This window comes from Lactuca sativa, chromosome 5 (assembly GCF_002870075.4).
Source record: "Lactuca sativa cultivar Salinas chromosome 5, Lsat_Salinas_v11, whole genome shotgun sequence".
In the NCBI taxonomy this organism is placed as follows: Eukaryota; Viridiplantae; Streptophyta; class Magnoliopsida; order Asterales; family Asteraceae; genus Lactuca; species Lactuca sativa.
Window position 1 is genome coordinate 118,950,986 of NC_056627.2, and position 21,499 is coordinate 118,972,484.

The window sequence follows — 21,499 nt, forward strand, 5'->3', positions numbered from 1 at the left end:
TGTTTTGTGTTTTTAATAATCATATACTGATTCAGGTGAGAAAACATATTCATATGTGAATATAACGTTGTAATTTAGTTTATGCATTTCATCAAACAGTTGGAGTGCAAACAAGTTAACTATTTTAAAAATGTTAAAAACATCAAGTTATCAATTCCAAATCATCATATACTTCCGATTTCGACTTCAGATGCGACATCCTATCTCTGATCGATTTCTCAATTTGATTTTGATTTCCGTAAATCCGATTGGGAATCTGTGATTACCGATTCTAAGTCCCTCAATGTCGACTGTGACTGCGAGTCCAGACTCCGATTCCAATTTCATGAACAGCGAAGAAATTCTGGTTTAGTTGAATAAATCTGGATGATTATTGAAGGTTGGAGGAAAAATTTTGATGATGAACGAACAGTTATTGAATTCTCTATAGTTACGTATTTGAGATTGAATGTTATTACGATATTTACAAGTTTGCCACCGTGTCTTTTATGCTTAGATTGAATGAGTGACTGAAAATGATTCCTCAATTCTCAACTTTTTTTATTTTCTCAATTTTCATTTCCAAAATTCATAACACCGTCTAAACCTAAAAAGGATTTGCCGAAGACATTTTTGCTGATACGCTTTCAAGAGACTCTCACGTTTGCATCCACATGCGAATCACGTGCTAATTCCTAAATGTTCGAAGCGTAGTAGTTTTGATCATTAGATTTGAAAATCTCTTGTCATCTCACACAACTTTACCTTCTTCCTCTCTGCCTTTTTCTTTTCTCTTTCACACACTTAACACCAAAAACACACAGATACCAACTTCCTTTTTTGAACAAAAACCATTCACTAGGGTTTTCATTAATCCCTTTTTCATAGCCAAACCCCACTAAAATCTATCTTCCTTTCTTCTTGCCTAATAATTACAACGCTCCCAATCATATATGCTCTTGTGGGCTCTCTGGAGTGGAAATTAGAAGTCATCTTTGTGTGTTCTCTGCCTTTTTCCGATGCAATTGTTGTGATGACTCATCTCCTTCAACGATTTTTTTGTGATGGCGGGGCATCTTTTTTCGATAATCGTACTAATTCTGTTTGTCCTCTTCGTAACAAAATCAACCTCGATCAGTGGGGTATCGGGTTGGGATGATGACGGTGTTTATGATAACGACGGGTTTGGAAGACTGTTTCATCAAGACTACTCGCCGCCCGCGCCGCCGCCTCCGCCGCCGCATCCGCCGTCGGCATCTTGTGAGGATGACCTTGGTGGGGTCGGTTCCTTGGATACTACTTGTAAGGTCGTTTCTAATTTGAATTTAAGCCGTAACATATATGTAGCTGGGAAGGGAAATTTTTATATACTTCCCAATGTGACTGTGAATTGTTCGGTTCTTCCTGGGTGTGAAATCGGCATAAATGTCACGGGTAACTTTACATTAGGTGAAAATGCCCAAATACTGGTTGGGTCGTTTGAATTAGAGGCTATGCATGCGGTTTTCGCGAATGGGTCTCTTGTTAATACCACTGCTTTGGGGGGTGATCCGCCTGAGCAGACTAGTGGTACCCCTCAAGGTGTTGACGGAGCTGGTGGAGGGCATGGCGGAAGAGGGGCTGCATGTTTGGTTGATGAGAAGAAGCTTCCGGATGATGTTTGGGGTGGTGATGCTTATGCATGGTCGAGCCTAGCAAAGCCATTGAACTATGGAAGCAAAGGCGGGACTACAAGTAAGGAGATAGATTATGGAGGAGGTGGCGGTGGGAAGATAATGGTTGTGGTCAAGGGTAATATCGAGATGGATGGTACTTTATTGGCTGAAGGTGGAGATGGTAGTCCTAGAGGTGGAGGTGGTTCCGGTGGCAGCATCTACATCAAGGCTTATAAGATGTAATCTCTTTTTCCTTTTTTAGAGTATTATACCTTTACCTTATCTAGATTGCATACATGACAAGTGATCTGATGTATTATTTTCCATCGTAGCATTCTTGAACAGGGCAGGAGGGCGTTCTGTTTTTGTTAGTTTTTAACACCTGTTGGATTCTTTGATCTTTGTTTCATGATAAATAATACATGGTATTTTTGAAATTCCCTAGAATACTAAACTCCTAACCCTCTTTATTTGTGAACATGGCTTCATTCAGTGTCAATATAATATGGTTGTTTATGAGTTGGCAAATTTGCATTGAAGTCCTTGCTCCGTATAAAATATAAATATAATATGGTCGTGCCACTAATTATGTGAACTTAGAAAAGTAATCTAATACATTAAACAGCAAAAAGCTGGTAATATTCTTTGAATCCTTTTGATGCCACCAACTTACTTGTTCTGATTAGTTTCTTTCTGCCTAAAATGGTAAGAGCTGTTATCTACAGAAACTCACTACCTCCATTCTACTTGATAATCTAATATCTTGTTATATATGTCTGATGATTTTTTTGAAAACTATGGCTACAATTTTTAATTATGTAAATACCTTCTGTAAAACTATATGTGGGGTTGGGTTGGTTTTGCATTTATGCTCGAATACCTGTAATCATAAATTGCAATAAAGGAAGTAATCTTGATGATATCAGAAGGTTTGGTAAATGGTAATGCAAGCTATGATGCTTCAACTTCCAAAACAACTTTTGTAAGTGGTGGGTAAAGATGGTAAATAAGAAGGAAAGGTTGCTGTTTCACTACTCATTGGTGTTTGATGGTTCTTGAGTTTCCAATCATATGTAGATTAAACATTCACATAGGATTGTGGCTTGATATGTGAGTGATTGTTGTACAAAGGAATGATAAACACATGTGGAATCTCTGTATGATGGAATTTCTTGTGTGGGGAATTGGCCTTGTGTTTGATGAGCATGTTTTTACACGTTGCTTGTACAAATAATCATGTGTAAAACACAACTTAGTGCTGATTTCTTTTGACTTAATAAACTTAGGGGGCAATATTTACTCTGCTAGGGCTAGGCTATATATGGGTGTTTCTCTTTGACCTAATGCAGAAAGAACGGCTTAACAGAGGAAGTCTAGGAAAAGAGGGCTCTAACATTTTTTCAAATTCGTCCTCATCTATTTGTTGTTATTTTCTCAAATATTTTTAATCATTATTTATCACACAACACTTTATGGGAATGAAAGAGGCAGGGCCTTACGAAATAATTGCTGGTCTTTTTTTAGTATGACTCAAAAGTCAACAGAAATGTCCTTTTATCTATTATGGTTGTTTGTCAATCTTTCTTTCACATGTCACCTTTTATCTACACACGGATGCCCATATTTGTCAGTCTTGGCAAGTGAGACTGTTTGGTTTCTAGGATTGAATGAATCATCTGAATGACCATTAACATTTTACTGGCAGGTTGAAGGTGGTGATTAGTTTTAAAATGCATGGCTCTGATTCTGAAAGTTGGTGTAAAAAATAGCGTTTACAGTCTGACTTAAACTGAGGTGGTTGTTTTGAAGTGCAGGACTGGAAATGGCAAAATGAGTGCTTGTGGAGGTAGTGGTTTTGGTGGTGGGGGTGGAGGAAGAGTTGCTACTGATGTGTTTAGCAGGCATGAAGACCCTAAAATCATTGTCCATGGTAGGAATGTCTTAACTATTCATATGTTATTATCTTTCTTTATTTCATGGGGGTATGCACCAATGTTTCTGTCATCCCAGAACCCCTCATTTGTGATATAAAAACACCATATGATCAATTAAGTTATTTTTTTCTATTTTATTTATTTTTTGCGTGCAGGTGGAAGTAGTATTGGTTGTCCAACAAATGCGGGTGCTGCAGGAACTTTTTATGACGCTGTGCCCCGAAGCCTTATAGTTGATAATTTAAACATGACAACTGACACAGACACACTATTAATGGAGTTTCCATATCAGCCTCTTTTGACCAGTATTTTCATTCGAAATTTTGCAAAGGCTGCAGTCCCCTTACTTTGGAGTCGGGTTCAGGTCAGTCAGAAATAACTTATATTATGTTTGCATAATATCTGTATGTTTTTTTTTGCCTTTTCTCTTTTACATTCAGTTTAGCATTATATGATTTTTTTATCATACCTGTTTTGAACATTGTGTTAGTGCGCACATGTATGATACTAGCTTGCAGTTGGTTGGTGTTGCCACACTATCCTCTTGCATCTAATGTTAAAAGAATTTGGATGATGAGTGTGTTTTGCTTTTTGTTACTCAACATATGTGATGGTCTTTTAAGTTTCATCATGCATTCATTGGACTGGGAGGGGGCGAATGTCAATTGGACAAAAGTTATAATTATTTTATGTCCCACCCAAAAAGATGGAGATCTCGGCCGTGCAAAAGACGTGAATGCCCCTCCTCATAAAAAAAAACAGTAACAGTCCTGTGTAACAAACTCATACATTTCATGAGTTTGTGTGTATATATAATCTGTAGTAAATGAAGAACCATAGTCCCACATCTAGTGACTACCGGGTAGGTTTGTTTATTGTAATTCTTTTTAGTTCATATCATGAGGAAGCTTCAAATGATGATTAACTTACCGGAAAAGATGGCAATGAAGTGCTTGAATACCTTGTACCCTAGATCCACTAATAGTTCTCATTGTGTTTGAATAAAGAAAAATGATAAAGTACTATCTCTGTTGTTTTTCTCTTCAACTTTTAACCATGGATGGCCAAATCTTACTGCAGTACATCCTATAACACAGGAATATGGGTGTAACTTGTATTTTCTACTTTTTGCCTTGTTCTATTAAGGACAGAGTACAGAAAAACACTTGTACTTTCACCATGATTTGGCCACTTAATGATTTTCCGTAGTGATTATACAATTATAGAGCTTTTACCATTAAAAAACAATTATTCCCTCTTACTTTTTTTAATCAGTTTAGCCGTTGAACTCTATACACACACACACACACACACATATATATATATATATATCAATTTAGCCGCTTAGCTATTTACACGACTAATAGTTCAGTGGCTAAATTGATAAAACAGTGAAATTACATTGTTCATTTTAATATTTGAACCTTTTTTCAAAGCTGGGTAACCGGGAAAAATGATTATTTTAAACGTTCAAAGAAAGTAGAATGGTATAAATTATCGTAAAAAAAAATAAGTGCCTGAATCAATAAAATAATGAAAGTACATTGTGTTTTTCTATATTTTTTCCTTGTGTTAAATGATAGCCTTTTATGAGGGGATAAAGTTAAAGCTCGCCCAAAAGTTGCTATTTTCATTGAATAGGAGCTCTTTTTCTTTTTCGATATTTGCAGTTGCACAAGTTTAGTATGTTGGCTGTCTAGAAAGGATGGTTAGGAAAGGTTTTGCAAATGGAAATAATGGAATTATTATGGGTTGGGTTTCTTATGATGTGGAGTGGTTGATTTAGGTGCAAGGGCAAATTAGTCTTTTGGATGGAGGCATCTTGAGCTTTGGGTTGGCACATTATGCTTTATCGGAATTTGAAGTATTGGCAGAAGAGCTGCTGATGAGTAATTCTATAATCAAGGCAAGCAACCCACTTACTTTATCCAACTTCATTATTTAAATTACAGTGTTTGGTGTTGATGTCAATGTACAAGTGTTTTTCTGTATTCTCTCATTTGTGCAAAAGAAGTAAATCGTAATTATTCCTATCCCTTGTAACTTAGAAGATATTATTTTATTGCTTATGTATTTCCTATACTGAGTTTTGTTTTGATATTTTCAGGTTTATGGGGCTTTGCGTATGTCTGTAAAGATGTTTTTGATGTGGAATTCGCAATTGCTTGTTGATGGTGAAGGTGATAGGAATGTCGGGACTTCTGTTCTTGAGGCTAGCAATCTTATTGTTCTCAAGGTACTCTTTCTCTCTCTCTCTCTCTCTCTTGCAAACTATGCTTGATACTTACTCTTTTTGGTGATGGATATTAGAATGAAAGAGAGGTTTTTGTTTTGTCAATGTGATTCTTTCCATTTTGTTAATTTCCGTTCCAGATGGCAATACAATCCAACTTTATTTTTTATAATTTATTTTGTTAATAATACAAATTTATTTTCTAAAAGCGTATCGAAAAATATCTTTTAATGATGTTTGATTTTAATATTTGTAAATAAGTTGATTGATTATAATTAAAATTTTTAATGTATAAAGTAGATTTACAAACAGTGCAAAAAATTCATTCTGGCCAACCCAAACATGATTACAGAATGTAGTGAATGATTCATTCCTGTAATCATATTCATATGTCATCCAACCAAACAGAAACAGCCACTGCCCTAGTTGCTCTGCTTGCTACTTTTTTTAGTATGAATGTTGCATTTGTTTTGATCACATATTTATTTCTTAGGAATCTTCTACAATACATTCTAATGCCAATCTTGAGGTTCGTGGCCAAGGATTACTAAACTTGTCAGGGCCAGGTGATTGTATTGAAGCACAAAGACTGGCTCTTTCACTGTTTTATGGGGTCAATGTAAGCATCTATATCTTTCTATTTTTTTTTTCTTTTGATTTAGTAATGTTACTTATATAATATTCACATGAATTGAAAACCATTGACCTTGAACACTTTTGTCTTATTTGATATGGATTGTGACTTATCCACACACACTTCATATGCTGTCCTTGTTTTATATAGCATGTAAATCCTTTCTGTTAGGGTTTTGTTTTTATGGTCTTGGTAGAAATTACGAACTTGAGAACTACCAGCATTCTTGTTGAAATTAACAATATATGCTACCATCTAGCCAAGATTTCCTAGCAGAAACTAAGGTGCTATTTTTATTTTTTATAATTTAGTGGAGACATTTACTTGATTCAGTAAGCAGAATATGAGTGTTTTTTTTTTTTTTTTTTTTTTTTTTTTTTTAAAATTTTTTATTTTATTTTTTTTTTTATTTTTATACTTAGTACACAAACACGACTTAATACAGAAAGTAAAGAGAAGGAGGGTCTCCCCATTAAATCCTATTTTTAATAATTCCCTCCTTACATTTCCCCTAGTTTATACTTAATAACCACCCAACCCCCCCCCCCCCCCCCCCCCCCCCCCCCCCCCCCACTCATTTCACATCCACTTTTATTTGGGTATGTATAGTTATTCTTACATGCAGTGGTATTTACATATTTCTATCATTATCTATTTACGTCTTGTATATATATTTTTAAAGTTACATATTATATATCAGATGATTTATCTTTATTTAAGTAATAAATTTATAATTTTATATACTTCAAATGCGTAATAAATTCATATAACTTTTTGTTTAGTTCTATTTGTTTTTGTCGTTTAGAATTTAAATTAAGAACAATTATTAAACAGACAATCATTTCCATTCAGCAAAAATTCCAAACAGAAGGTCCTGAAATGAAAGTTTGGAAAAAGGCATGCAACGATAGCAAAACTTAAAGGAGTTGGAAGTTTTTATGCATGCAATTAATTAATGATTATAAGACAACTAGGTGTAAGACCTGTGTACTACATGGGTTTATTAAAAATAGAACTTTAATATCAATATTTGAATATTAATTGTTTTTTAAAATAACACTTTTACGTAACATAATGTAATCTTTTGGAACATTTATAAAAGAAATCAAATATATTCTTTAGAGCATTTATGAGACTTTATTATCAAATTAATAGAATGATTTTCTTTCCTTATAAAACTCGTTAGAATTTTATTTTAAAAAAACTGAAATTCCCAAAAAATGACAAGTGGAAAATAATAATTTCTAAAACTCCTACAAAATTACATGTGGCAAAACTCTTGAGAATTTGACAAGTGGCAAAAATTTTTTTATTTATTAGAGAGGATTTAGTTGGTCTTACTTACAGGTGCAGCCTCTTCTAGTTTGCATCATCTGTCATGTTGATTTTCTAATTTGCATCATCTGTCAATGCTTTGTTATCATGACATACATCAATCAGTATCAGCTAAATATCACCCTCCATTCCATTTGGCTGATCCTTATTTATTTATATTTTTTTTGCTATTGTTGTTTGAAGGTGGGTCCAGGATCTGTTCTGCGTGGTCCGTTAGAAAATGCTACGACTGATGCTGTGTGAGTTGATTGTTGCAATCTATCTTTGCCATTCTTGGTTTGCTACTAACTAAACTAGTATTCAATAAAAATAATGTGGTGTGGCCTCAGGACGCCCAAATTGAATTGTGATTCTCAGCAATGTCCAGAAGAACTGGTTCGCCCGCCTGATGACTGCAATGTCAATGCTTCACTCTCCTTCACTCTTCAGGTGAGGTGATGTGATTCTAGTCACAAACAATTGAAAAATTGGAATTAACCAAACCTCTAGAGTCTAGAGAGAGACTTTTTGAGATTTGTTAGTAATAATTATATTTAATTTGTTGTTCCCATTTTAGATATGTCGTGTTGAAGATATCCTGATTGAAGGACTTGTAAAAGGGTCCGTCGTGCATTTTCACCGGGCAAGGACTGTAACTATTCCGTCTACTGGTACAGTCAGCACATCTAAGATGGGTATGTATGTATGTATGTATGTATGTTGATAGACTCTTGAATATAGATAGATATTAGATAGTATAGTGGTAACGAATTTAAGTAATGGAAAAATGATGTTTAAGAATTTACTTGAGTTGAGAAAAATGGGTTAGGAGGACTTAATCTGTTAAGTCACTCAAAAGCAAATACTTGTGTTGTAAAATCAATCGTATTTTTAATTTGATGTTAACAGGTTGCACGGGAGGTGTTGGCAGGGGTCGGATATTAGGCAATGGAATTGGCAGTGGGGGAGGTTATGGTGGCACAGGTGGATATGCTTATTATAATGGGACCCGCGTTGAAGGTGGTCTTCCATACGGCGATGCTGACTTTCCTTGTCATCTTGGTAGCGGAGGTGGAAATGCTTACCCAACAACAACGCCTACACCTACGCCTACACCTGGTGGTGGTGTTTTAGGTTTGAATCAAACTTGATTAATATTCCCTTAATACCCTGATAATAAATAATAGATAAATAAGAAACAGGGCGTTTGGGCATTTGATTGTTTATGCAGTAATTGGTTCATTAGAGCATCCTATATCAAGTCTGTGTGTTGATGGATCACTTACTGCGGATGGGGGAAGTTATGGAGAAAAAAGCGTGAGAAATGCGTATGATATATACAAATCGGGTGGTGGCTCTGGTGGCACAATTCTTTTGTTCTTAAATGATCTGTTTGTTGGTGAATCCGGTTCTCTTTCAAGTGCTGGAGGTTATGGTAATCCAAATGGGAGTGGTGGTGGGGCCGGTGGGAGAATCCATTTCCATTGGTCACACATTCCAACCGGAGATGTATATCAACCAATTGCGACTGTCAAAGGGAATATCTCAACTGGGTTCGTTCTTTCAATTCTTCTTGTTTTATATCCGACCTTACCTTAATAAACTTTTATCTCATACAAGTTTCAATGCAAATACAACAAATAGCTATCTACTTTCATACATTTTGTGATTTATGGTACTTATTAAGGCATTATAAAATAATAGCAGCTTACTTACTCTTTCAGTTTCAGTTGACATTGCTATAGTTAATTGGGTATATTTTTTAAAGTACATTGCTGATGTAATAGAAAGAAATGAATTTCACAAACTGATCAACTTTATTCTACTCGTAAAACATTTGTGCTACATCCATTTTGATCTGTTTGTTGTTTGTTGTAGGGGAGGGCTGGGTGGAAATGATGGTGGTGCTGGACAAAATGGAACTGTCACTGGAAAACCTTGTCCTAAAGGGCTTTATGGGACATTGTGCGAGGTATATAATATATTGGCCCTTAACCAATTTTTTTTTTAGTTATCACTTAGCATTGACATGTATGGTCTTCATTTTTTTTTTTCCGTGTATCTATATAGGAATGTCCTGTTGGTACCTACAAAAATGTTACAGGATCTGACAGGTCCCTATGTTTCAAGTGCCCACCCGATGAACTTCCTCACCGTGCTCTTTATGTTGCCGTCAGAGGTATTCAATTACTGCTCAAATTCATCTCTCTCTCTCTCTCTCTCACACAGACACACACACACTCTTTCACCTTTTAACTTGCACATTCCTCAAGAATGGTACTAAAGTAGACATTCGTTTCTTCCACTGAAATCAATGGTTGTGTTTGGTTGTGGACAACTGTTTTTAGTTTTCTAGAAAAAGGAATGTAGTTTTTATTTTCCGTTTTAGAAATTTATAAAACGTGTTTGGTTGTATATTTTCTATCAGATTTCATTTTCCATTTTTTGTTATTTTAAATAGGGTTTATATTGTTTTTGAAAAGAAAGTATTAAAATGTCTTTAAGTTGTTTTAAATAGGCCAGGTGAGGGTGGGGTATTAGTTAGTTAGTTATGTGGGTGGCTAAGGTCGGTAGTGTCTGTGGGGTGGGAAGGGGTAGGGTATGGGTGGCAGTGGGGTGTAGGGTGTGTGTTGTTGGTATGGTTATGGGTGTGGGTCTCAGGTGGAATGTGGGCGTGGGTGGGAGTGATGGGGATGGATGGCGTATGTGTGTACGTATGGTGGGGTATGGGTGACGGTGGTAGCAGAGGTGAGGGTGGCGGTGGCGATGGTGGTGATGGGGTAGGGGCGGAGTGGTGGATGTGGCGGCGGTAGCGATAGCGGTGGTGGTGGTGATGGCGCTGAAGGTAGTGGTGGTGGGTGGGTGGGTGTGTATATAATCTAGAAAACTTTTGGAATTAAAAAATGTGGAAAACTATAATTATCTGTTTTCTGAAATTTTCTAAGTTATTTGCCAATTTGGGAAATGGAAGATTTTCATTTTCTGTGAAAGTTCTAAAAAAATTATTGTATTAAATGCTTTTTCAAAATTCTCATTTTTCTTAGAAAATGTTTCATGAAAACTGCTTATTTTTCCATAACTAAAGGCACCCTTAGGGTACGTTTGGTTGTGGAAAACTGTTTTTATTTTCTAAGAAAATGTTTTCAGAAAATAGAGTTGAGTTGAGTTTTCAATTTTTAATGAAAATTTTAGAAAACGCGTTTGGTTGGAACCGGTGGAGTTTTCATTTTCTGTCTTAGAAATTTGGAAAAAAATCACTTTTCTAATTTACATACAATTTGGAAAACTCAAAATTTATATTTTCTTAGAAAACATTGGAAAACTGAACTAACCAAGCACGTTTTCAAAATTTCCGTTTTTCTTGGAAAATTTTCCACAACCAAACACACCCTTAGTCTCTTGGAAAATTTCAGAAACATTATCAAACCGAATGCATTTTCAAAATTTTTTCTTTTCTTGGAAAACTTTTGTGGGAAACTACAGAATATTCCACAACCAAATGCAACCCAAGGGTCTGTTTTGTTGGACGGATTTGAATGTTAAACTAATTGAACTTTTAAAGGTAATGGCAATGGAATGATTCGTTACATACTCCGCTCGTGTTTGGTAGCTTGTAGTTGTAGGAATGAGATGAACTTTTATATTTTGTTTGCGTACAATTCTACTTTTTACATTATTGAATTATAATTACTAATTTGTGATTTACAAAATAAAAATCAAACACAATCAAAGCTATAAAGAATATATTTTTGGTTTTGATAAAAACTAATTGTAGCTTATTTAAAATCATGGATTTTATTTTTCAAATTGTGTAATTTGTTATTCAATTCAATGATGGAATGAAAAAGATCACCTGAAAATTAAGAAGATGGAAGCAATCATATTCCTTGAAATCTGATTTGCATCGTATGAAGCAGCAGCCAAGGCCAAACTTCTTGAAGGACAGTAGAGAAGTTTGATATTATATATATTTTTGTTTTTTGATGACAGGGGGTATTGCTGAAACACCATGTCCTTACAGATGCGTTTCAGACAGATATCATATGCCAAATTGTTATACGGCTCTGGAAGAGCTGATTTACACATTTGGGGGGCCATGGTTGTTCGGTTTACTTCTATTGGGTCTTCTTATCCTTTTGGCCCTTGTGCTTAGTGTTGCAAGGATCAAATTCGTAGGCTTTGACAATGACAACTCACCTGGCCCTGCTCCTACACAACAGGGGTCTCAAATGGATCACTCTTTTCCTTTCCTTGAATCACTCAATGAGGTTCTTTACTATCCATTTTGCACAGACCAGATAAAAGATCCCTCCTGACATGACATCAATGCATGCCAAATGCAGTCTGGCCTGTTGCAATGTTTTAACCTTTTAAGATTTTTATGGATCTTTCAGGTTCTGGAAACTAACAGAGTGGAGGAGTCACAAGGACATGTTTATCGAATGTATTTTATGGGTCTGAATACTTTTAGTGACCCTTGGCATCTTCCTCATACACCTCCAGAGCAAGTCAAAGATATTGTGTAAGTGTAACTTCCTTTCCCTTTTATTTTGAATGATACAAAATTTACCTTTTTTATCATATGATATTCACTTTCTCATTCATTTTCTTGTCAAAGCATTAGCATTTCGCTTTTCTTTCTACCCGAGTTTATCCATGCATTGGAAAAATCTATCCAATTATAGGCAGTGCATCTTTTAAAGTAGTGTGCAATCAAAACATGTTGCCATTGGCGATGGATGATTTTATTAAATTGAACGTGCAGGTACGAGGGGGCATTTAATAGATTTGTGGATGAGATTAACAGCTTAGCGACTTATCAGTGGTGGGAGGGATCAATGTATAGCATTCTTGTTTTTGTTGCTTATCCTCTTGCATGGTCATGGCAACAATGGAGGCGCAAGATGAACTTACAAAGACTCAGGGAATTTGTTAGATCCGAGTATGACCATGCCTGCTTACGTTCTTGTCGCTCACGTGCTCTCTATGAAGGCCTTAAGGTTGCTCCTTATTCGCTATTATATATATATATATATATATATATATATATATATATATATATTGCATCAAATTCAATTGTTGTTTGGATAAATGATGTTTTGAGAAAATGATGGCTGAGATGGTGAGAAATGGAAGAAAAAAGCAAAATGAGAGAGAATTTGCATAAAGTTCCCTAACTTAATGTCAAAATGATACATCTTAGGGTTTGTTTGGCTTACAGATTTTTTTTTGGAAGGAATTTGAACTTGTCAAAGGAATTGGAATCTGTAGTGCCTTTGGCTGGCAGGATATAATCACAATCAACTTATAATCAGAATCAAACTTATCAATAGGTAAATAAAATTATTATTTTTAAAAACAGAGTGTTACTAAGACACAAATTCTTTTACATAAAATGTTAATCACTTGCAACCAAACACAATGAAATTGAACAAACTTCAGTCCGGCCAATTCCCATGAAATCCAGCTTTCATTTAAGTATGATTAAGTCTCAAGCATTTGATTCTTAGGCCATAATGCTGCAAATAATACTCCCTGGTTACATTGTCATCTACAGTTGTTGATAGATAACATATGTAGTTTAAAACATCTGTAATCTTTTTTTTGTAGATGAATGGTGGTTTTGAGGTGTTTTCTTTGTATGTAATGTGTAGGTAGCAGCGACATCTGATCTAATGCTAGCTTATGTGGACTTTTTCCTTGGTGGTGATGAAAAGAGAAGCGATCTCCCTCCTCGCCTTCACCAAAGATTCCCGTTATCACTATTGTTTGGTGGTGATGGAAGTTACATGTCGCCTTTCTCACTTCAAAGTGATAATATCATTACTACTCTCATGAATCAGGTTTCCTATTCTTATTTCACTCCTCGCCAACATTACATATTTAATTTGTGGCGTTTGTTGATTGTTATAGAATTTTTTTTTTTTTAATATATATATATATATATATATATATATATATATATATATATATATATATATATATATAATCTTGTAAGAAGCTTAAAAAATGTGAGGGGACATATGAGTATGGTTGGCTCTTTTCCTTTCCAGGCGGTTCCTCCTACGACTTGGTATCGGTTTGTGGCGGGGTTGAATGCACAGTTACGGTTAGTTATTCGGGGTCGGGTGAAGGCAATGTTTGGGTCAGTAGTGACATGGCTTGAAAATTATGCGAATCCTACTTTGAAGGTATATGGGATACGTGTCAATCTTGCTTTTTTCCAAGCTACAACGGGTGACTATCATCAATATGGACTTATTGTATCAGCTGTTGATGATCAACCACAACCTCAACCCCAACCCCAACCCGACTTTATTTCCTCCAACTTGGAGGAGGATACCAACACAAGGACAAGGTAACGTTTATTACTTATCAACCTCATTGTGTGTAAAGTAAAACGAATGAAACTGTCATTCATTAAGGCACCGTTTCTTAAGTAAGCTAAGCTTATGCATTGATTGATGTCATTGGGACCAAATTTGCCAAAAACGTGGAGCGGGATGAGAGACTTGTCCCTTCTGACAACAGTGGCCGAGGGTTGTGATTTTGATGACGGAGTCTTTCTTTGTCTCACCTTTTTGGGTTGGACAATTAATATTAGTGACTGGCTCTGGCCTAAGGCTTAAGCTAAATTGATTGATTGATTCTTTCATTTTGACAGTAATGATGAATATGATGGTGATTCAAGAGAATTTATGAGGTTAATAGAAAATAGTGCGACGCAAAAGATCAGGAGTTATGGTAGGATATTAGATCTTAACAGTTTGCAAACCTTCAATGAAAAGAGAGATATATTCTTTCCCCTCTCTTTTATAATTCACAACACAAAGCCGGTTGGCCACCAGGTCTCTCTCTCTCTCTCTCTCTCTCTCTATATATATATATATATATATATATATATATATATATATATATATATATGAATTACAAGAATTAATCGCAATGTATTTTCCTTTATTAAGGCATTATACATGTAATATAGTATAATAAAGAAAAGAATGGAAGTTTGTTTTTAAAGATATATAATAGGTTGGTTGTGTTGGTGCAGGATGTTGTGGGGCTGGTGATCTCGGTGCTACTATTAGGAGATTTTAGTTTAGTGCTACTTACACTACTACAATTATATTCGTTTTCGTGTGCGGATGTGTTTCTTGTTCTCTTCATCTTGCCGCTGGGGATATTGCTTCCCTTTCCTGCCGGGATTAATGCTCTCTTTAGTCAAGGACCCAGGCGCTCTGCTGCTCTTGCTCGTATATATGCTCTTTGGAACATTACATCCTTCGTTAACGTTGTATGTCTTCTTTCTTTCTGCATTAACTCGAAAGGTTTCTTGTTTCTTTTTAATTTGGATAATTAGTGTTTACACCACACTTGAGGGAATGAAACAGAAAATTAAATACCAGGACATAATCATATTGGTTGCTTTTAATCACTTTCTGGATGGAGGTAGTAAAAATAAAAATTGGGTTGTTAGGTGGGTTGTGTAACAGCGACCTCAGGTCAAAAACTTTTTACAAATGTACCACTATTCTCTCTCTCTCTCTCTCTCTCATCTTTGGATTAAAACAAAGAGGTTGTACTTTAGGCATTTGGATACATCTCTTGGCAACTTTACTTTTGAGCCTAGTTCCAGTATTGGGGTTGGGGATTAAACACAACTCATGATTAACCAGCTTTTATTTTAGGCAAAACTAATATTTTCCTGCCAACTTTTTCGTGTGAATTCTTTTAAAGAAAAAGCGACTTAAGGTATTAAGTCGGTCATATAGAAGTGCATATGTTCATCAACAATAACTTTCATATGTGCAAGTTTTTTGTGAGTTTTTTTATTTTTTTATTTTTTTATTTTTTTTTTTATTTTTGTGTTTTGTTTTTTGTTTTTTGTTTTTGCGAATGCACTTATATATGGCCGACTTAATGCCTCAAGTCACTTTTTAAAAAAAAGAGAAATTAAATATCCTATTTTTGTTCCTACAAATTCTCCTATCCAATTAAATGATGACATGTGTGATATTAGTATATTAAAATATCATTAAATGAAAATTAAATGTTACATATGTCACTATTTAATTGGGTAGGAAGATTTGTAGGAACAAAAAGTAAGAGGAAATTTAATTACTCAAAAAAAAAATCACAAAAAAAAGTTCGCGGGAAAATATGGGTTCTCAAAAGATCCTGACTTGGCCCTATATATAGAGGCAGGTTCTGTTGAGATTCAAAATAAAATAGAGATCTTGAGATTTAAAACAAATCACATCTGCCGCTCTAACCCTTCGGCGTACCGGCGCGGCGGGTCCGTTATAATCATAAATGGTTATGTAGCGCTGCCCGTTCTTTTCACCTCCGCCACCACAACCGCCATCGCAACCACCACTACCACCACCTCTGTCACCAGCCGACCCCATTACTGTCACCTCCATCACTTATACCATCGGCACCTCTGCCACCGCCACCTCTTTTGCCACCAACCGTTATAATCACATATGATTCCTCAATCTGTGAACACACATGAGTATAATCATTTATGATTATGCATATACGTATAAAGATGTATAATCATATATCATATATGATCATACCTCTCTGACATATAATCATTTATGATTACGCATATCCCGTTGCTGCCGGTATGCTGGAGCGTTAGAACGGCAAATGAGAAATATATGGGCTGAGGTTGAATCTCAAGATCTTTATTATTATTTTTTTAATCTCAAGTGAACCATCCCATATATATATATATATATATATATATATATATATATATATATATATATATATATATATATATATATACTAGTTTATAATCCGTGGGAACCACGGTTACAAAATTAATTAATTTTTTATAGTAAAAAATCAAAATTATTAATTAATTATTTTAAATAAATTATTAATTAAGAGATTTTTTTTAGTTATATAAATTTTAATCATTGATTTAAATAAATATGTGAAATTATATCATTTTATAATTTGTATTAATTTTATTCTAATGTTATTAATTTAATGTAATTAGAGTGGAAAATTTAAAATTTGAAATGGAGTTGACAAGTGGCATGCATTAATTAAGAGACATAATAAGATGACACATGACAAAAGGAGAATAAAATATACATTAATTAAGAGGCCTAATAGGATGACACATGTCAAAAGAAGAATAAAACTATTCTTTTATTAGAATATATATATATATATATATATATATATATATATATATATATATATATATATATATCAAAAGAAGAATAAAACTATTCTTTTATTAGAATATATATATATATATATATATATATATATATATATATATATATATATATATATATATATATATATATTACCACCACTACCAGTTTATGATTTGTTTCCTTTCACTTTTAGGTGGTCGCCTTTATGTGTGGTTATGTTCACTACTGCAGTCAGCCAAGTACCAAACTTCCTGAGACATGGAACATGTGAGGCACTAGCTAACCTTCACATCTCCTTTCATATCATATCATCTCATATTACGAGCATTATAATAATAATAATTATTATTATTATTATTGTTATTATTATTATTTATTATAGCATAGCATTCTCATCCTACTACCATTTCCTCTGATTACAGTCGCTCAAACATTTGTTAGAGCTATAATCGGGTAGATTTTCAAATTACAATAATGCCCTAATAAGAAAGAAAATTACAAGTACAATGCTATATAACTGGATATATTTCTCTTCTCATAGGCCATAGCACAATATATGTAATGAAAACACAACGTTGTGGTATAATAAAAATTAATAATTAGAAAGTATATAGCTATTTGTTACATTAGACCTTGTTATTATTAAATAAATGCTTATTATGGATTGGATGGGTGGTTGTTTGTTGGTGCAGGGAGGAAAGCGAGTGGTGGATATTTCCGGTTGCACTCGTTTTGTGTAAATGCATACAGTCGTGCCTTGTGAATTGGCATGTTGCCAATTTGGAGATTCAAGACCGGTCCTTGTATAGTAATGATGTCCTTGCTTTTTGGCGATCTTGATCTTGAGACCACCCCTTATTATCTTTATCTTTTTGACAGACAGACAGTGTGGGTATTGGTATTTTCCGGATTTTTAATATAGCTAACACAAAACACAAAATAGAGAGAAAAAGAGAAAGAGAAAGTTGTTTTAGATAGAGAAATGTGTATTAAAACTTGAATAATAAGTGTTTATTTGTTTAGGCCGATGCTTATTTTTCTGTGTATATAAATTCGGGCAACTCCCACACACCATACCTACCTTACAGATGAAAAACGTATGCTAATCTTAGTTATTTTGGACTTAATGCCTTCAATGTGGATGTAAGTTGTATATGATTTTTCTTAAACTTATTGCAGAGTTAAGGGTTTGATAGAGAAATGTGGTTTTTTGTTATTCATTTTTGTTTATTTTATCCAAATGTAGATGTTTGCTTTGTTGTAACTCTTCCGTTCTAGGTATATTTCGTCGCAAATTTCGCCTCATAACCGCTTAACACCCCTGGAGCTATTTCAAATCTGTGTGTTCCATTTCTATGCCTCCTTTCGGGACAAATGATTTTTATTTAAACTTTAACAAATTTTCCTACAAGTGTTTTTCTAACTTAACAATTTTTTTATTACTCTTTTCTACCTTGTGCATCCCCTTGAACAAGTTTTTTTTATTTTTATTTTTATTTTTATTTTTATTTTATTTTTTTTCATCTCTTATGGGTATCATTGGCATGCTTTAAAATGGGGTTCGTACTCTCTTGAAGCACATCTTTGAACATCGTTTCTTAATCTTACATCTTGTAATATCTTTTGAATTGCTTCCTTGACCTCGATGGACCCGGAAACTGGAATGGTGTAATTGAACCATTTTTGGATAAAATGAGTCCAGAACCGAAAAACTCATAAATGTCAAAGTGGGTAGGGTGGAACCGAGTAACGTGGGTCTAGAACTGAAAAACCCGTTAGAATTGCTTCCTTGACCTCGATGGACCTGGAAACTGGAATGGTGTATTGGAACCATTTTCGGATAAAATGAATCTAGAACCGAAAAACTCATAAATGTCAAAGTGGGTAGGATGGAACCGAGTAACGTGGGTCTAGAACTGGAAAACCCAAAAACCGGAAAGATCGGAATTTTTTTGGTACTTAGTGAGTTGATATTCTTATTGGGTTGATATCCTTTTTTTAATAACAAGTCACAACACATCTCATTTGTGGAATGGAGTAATAATAGATCGTCAAAATCAACTTTTTTTATTGGTTTGAATTTTGAAAATTTTCAAATTTGATATCATGATTTTGGAGGACTATAAGTTATTGAATATGAAATCTAAAATGAAAAGACTATAATCTAAAATCATGTACAAACAATAAATTATATGCTGGAAAAAACTGCATGTCAATCCGACTTCTATCGAATGAGATATGCATGTTTTAAAGTTTTCACATAGTACAAAATACAAAAACAATTAGCTGAAATGTCAAAAATTTCCAGCTTTAATTTTCGTACTTCGGTAGACTGTGATCCATTTAATTTGAAACAAAAAATGATAAAATTATAGTCCATTATAAAGTACAAACTCTAAACTACACACGGGAAAAAACTGCATGCAAATTCGATTTCAAATGGATGAGATATACATATTTTAAAAATTTCATAGAATACAAAATATAAAAAAGCTGAAAAGCTGAAAATTTATAGTTTTGATATCCCCGATTGTAAGTCATTAAATATGAAACCAAAAATCAAAAAATTATAGTCTAACATAATGTACACACATTAACTATACGTTAGAAAAAATCACACGCCAATCCGACATTAAAAGAATGAGATATACATGTTTTAATTTTTTCATAGAAATCAGTTTTGGTTCATAAACACGTTATACCTTAACCGGACCGGACAGACGTAAACCTGGATTATCCGAAACCCAAATAAATCCATTCTTTAAACCCATAAGGCCATAACTCATATCAATTCTACATATTTTGGTTCTAATCGTTTCGGTTCCTATTTAACACTTTTAAATCTCATCCTTATTGGAAACTATCTACGTTAGTTTCAAATTAACATGGAAGGAAAAAACTTTGATTTATGAAAAGAATACACGTGATAAGTATATATGATCCTCAATACTCCGCCTAATAGTAAATTCATTTTAAACTGGAACCTTCGACGTCCAATATGCTATATTACAACACATTCGCCCGTTGCATGCTACCGTGTGTTGCAGGCTCTCTCTCTCTCTCTCTGTATATATATATATATATATATATATATATATATATATATATATATATATATATATATAGATAGATAGATAGATAGATAGATAGATAGAGAGAGAGAGAGAGAAAAAGAGAGAGAGAGAAAGAGAGAGAGAGGAAGGATCATTTGAGAACTCATAGTTTCCCGAGAACCCGAGAACTAAAAGTCATTCGTTAGATAAAAAAAAGGATGGTCAAGATGCTTTGTGACATTTTTGTAAATAAATGAGAAAGTAAATGAACGGGGGTACTGAAACAAAATTGAATTGGGGGTATTTTAGGGATATAGATATTGACCCTGTTTAGAGAATGTCAATCCAGACGCCTTGTTCCGAGTTTTGAAGATGATACCTTCTGGTGGATGATTTCTCCGTAAACGCTTACATGACTGCCATGAAGTTCGTCAATCTCCCCTAGAAACCACATCACCGCCATCACCTACTGTAAGACTACACCATCGCCATCGTCTTCTATAAATTGACGATCTCTTCTCCTTCCTCCCTACATCAGTCTACTACTCTTCCAGTCAAAGATCTTCCACATCAGCCTCCTTCCCTCTCCGTCGACCATCAACAATTCATCATGAATCACACGGTGAAGGTAATTTTCTTTTGATCATTGAATTTTCTAGTTTTTGTTCGGTTCCTAAGATCCAAAAATGACAGCTAGGGCATATATCAGGTTTCAAAGTTTTGAATTCTCTACCTTGCGTTATATATATATATATATATATATATATATATATATATATATATATATATATATATATATATATATATATATATATATCACATTTCAACTGATCGATTTCGTTCCATGGATTAATTGATCTAATCCATGCCTGAGTCTCCTTTATCGCGACACACCTGCACCTCGCTCACTCTCACTTCTTCCTCCCTTCTTACAAACTCCTCTTGACCGCCGCTCTAAAACCTCGCCTTTGTCAATTCGGCGTCCGTCACCACCGCTGCCTCCTCGTCACAAATTGTGCTTCGTTACCGAATGAAACAAGGTTTGCAATTTGTTGCTTCATTTTCAATTGCATGTGTCTCTGTATGTATTTGTTCATGTTGATTTTTTTACCTAATTCGAGGTTCACTAAATGAATTTTGTGCTTTAAAGTTGCCAGTAGGAAACCGACGAGGACCAATGCAGATCTTTGCAACGATTTACGAGAATTTATGTCCGATGCTGGGTTTCCTGACGGACCTGTTCCTTCTTTGAAGGAGCTTTCGCACCATGGCAGGTTTAGTTTCTGTAGCATTATAGTACTCTTCTTTATTTCCAATTCCTTGTTCTGCACTTGAATACATGTCTGCTGATATGTATGCTTTACTTATCATGGAAAACATTCCTGATACTAGAAATTGCTTGCATCCTTAGTAACAAATGGTTAGTAGGAATCAGTAAAAAAAATTAGTAGAGCTGTGACATGATATGAGGGTGTTTGTAAATTTTTCTGTGAGGAAAATCACTTCTTACCTGGG

The 21,499-nt window shown here is 34.5% G+C and overlaps 1 protein-coding gene across 2 annotated transcripts; it reads left to right on the top strand.

Moving 5' to 3' along the window:
- Positions 1-712: 712 nt before the first annotated feature.
- On the top strand, positions 713-18,058 carry LOC111892427 (uncharacterized). Of its 2 annotated transcripts, none has more exons than XM_052764275.1 (22): positions 713-1,873; positions 3,449-3,564; positions 3,724-3,932; positions 5,355-5,474; positions 5,676-5,804; positions 6,295-6,420; positions 7,954-8,009; positions 8,100-8,199; positions 8,327-8,444; positions 8,659-8,883; positions 8,981-9,302; positions 9,628-9,721; positions 9,820-9,928; positions 11,740-12,017; positions 12,144-12,271; positions 12,515-12,749; positions 13,404-13,592; positions 13,803-14,107; positions 14,414-14,597; positions 14,801-15,043; positions 17,125-17,198; positions 17,624-18,058. In XM_052764275.1, exons 1-22 carry the CDS (start codon positions 1,044-1,046, stop codon positions 17,769-17,771), a joined length of 4,338 nt encoding a protein of 1,445 aa, XP_052620235.1. In that variant the 5' UTR covers positions 713-1,043; the 3' UTR covers positions 17,772-18,058. The 2 variants fall into 2 exon arrangements, with proteins under 2 accessions (XP_052620235.1, XP_052620236.1); XM_052764276.1 differs by having other exon boundaries at positions 1,733-1,873; positions 3,444-3,564.
- Positions 18,059-21,499: the final 3,441 nt, after the last annotated feature.

Coding starts and splice junctions, on each gene's coding strand:
- LOC111892427 (XM_052764275.1), top strand. CDS start 1,044: ATGGCGGGGCATCTTTTTTCGATAATCGTACTAATTCTGTTTGTCCTC. Junction 8,010..8,099: donor AATGCTACGACTGATGCTGT/GTGAGTTGATTG, acceptor GTGTGGCCTCAG/GACGCCCAAATTGAATTGTG. Junction 17,199..17,623: donor CTTCCTGAGACATGGAACAT/GTGAGGCACTAG, acceptor TTGTTGGTGCAG/GGAGGAAAGCGAGTGGTGGA.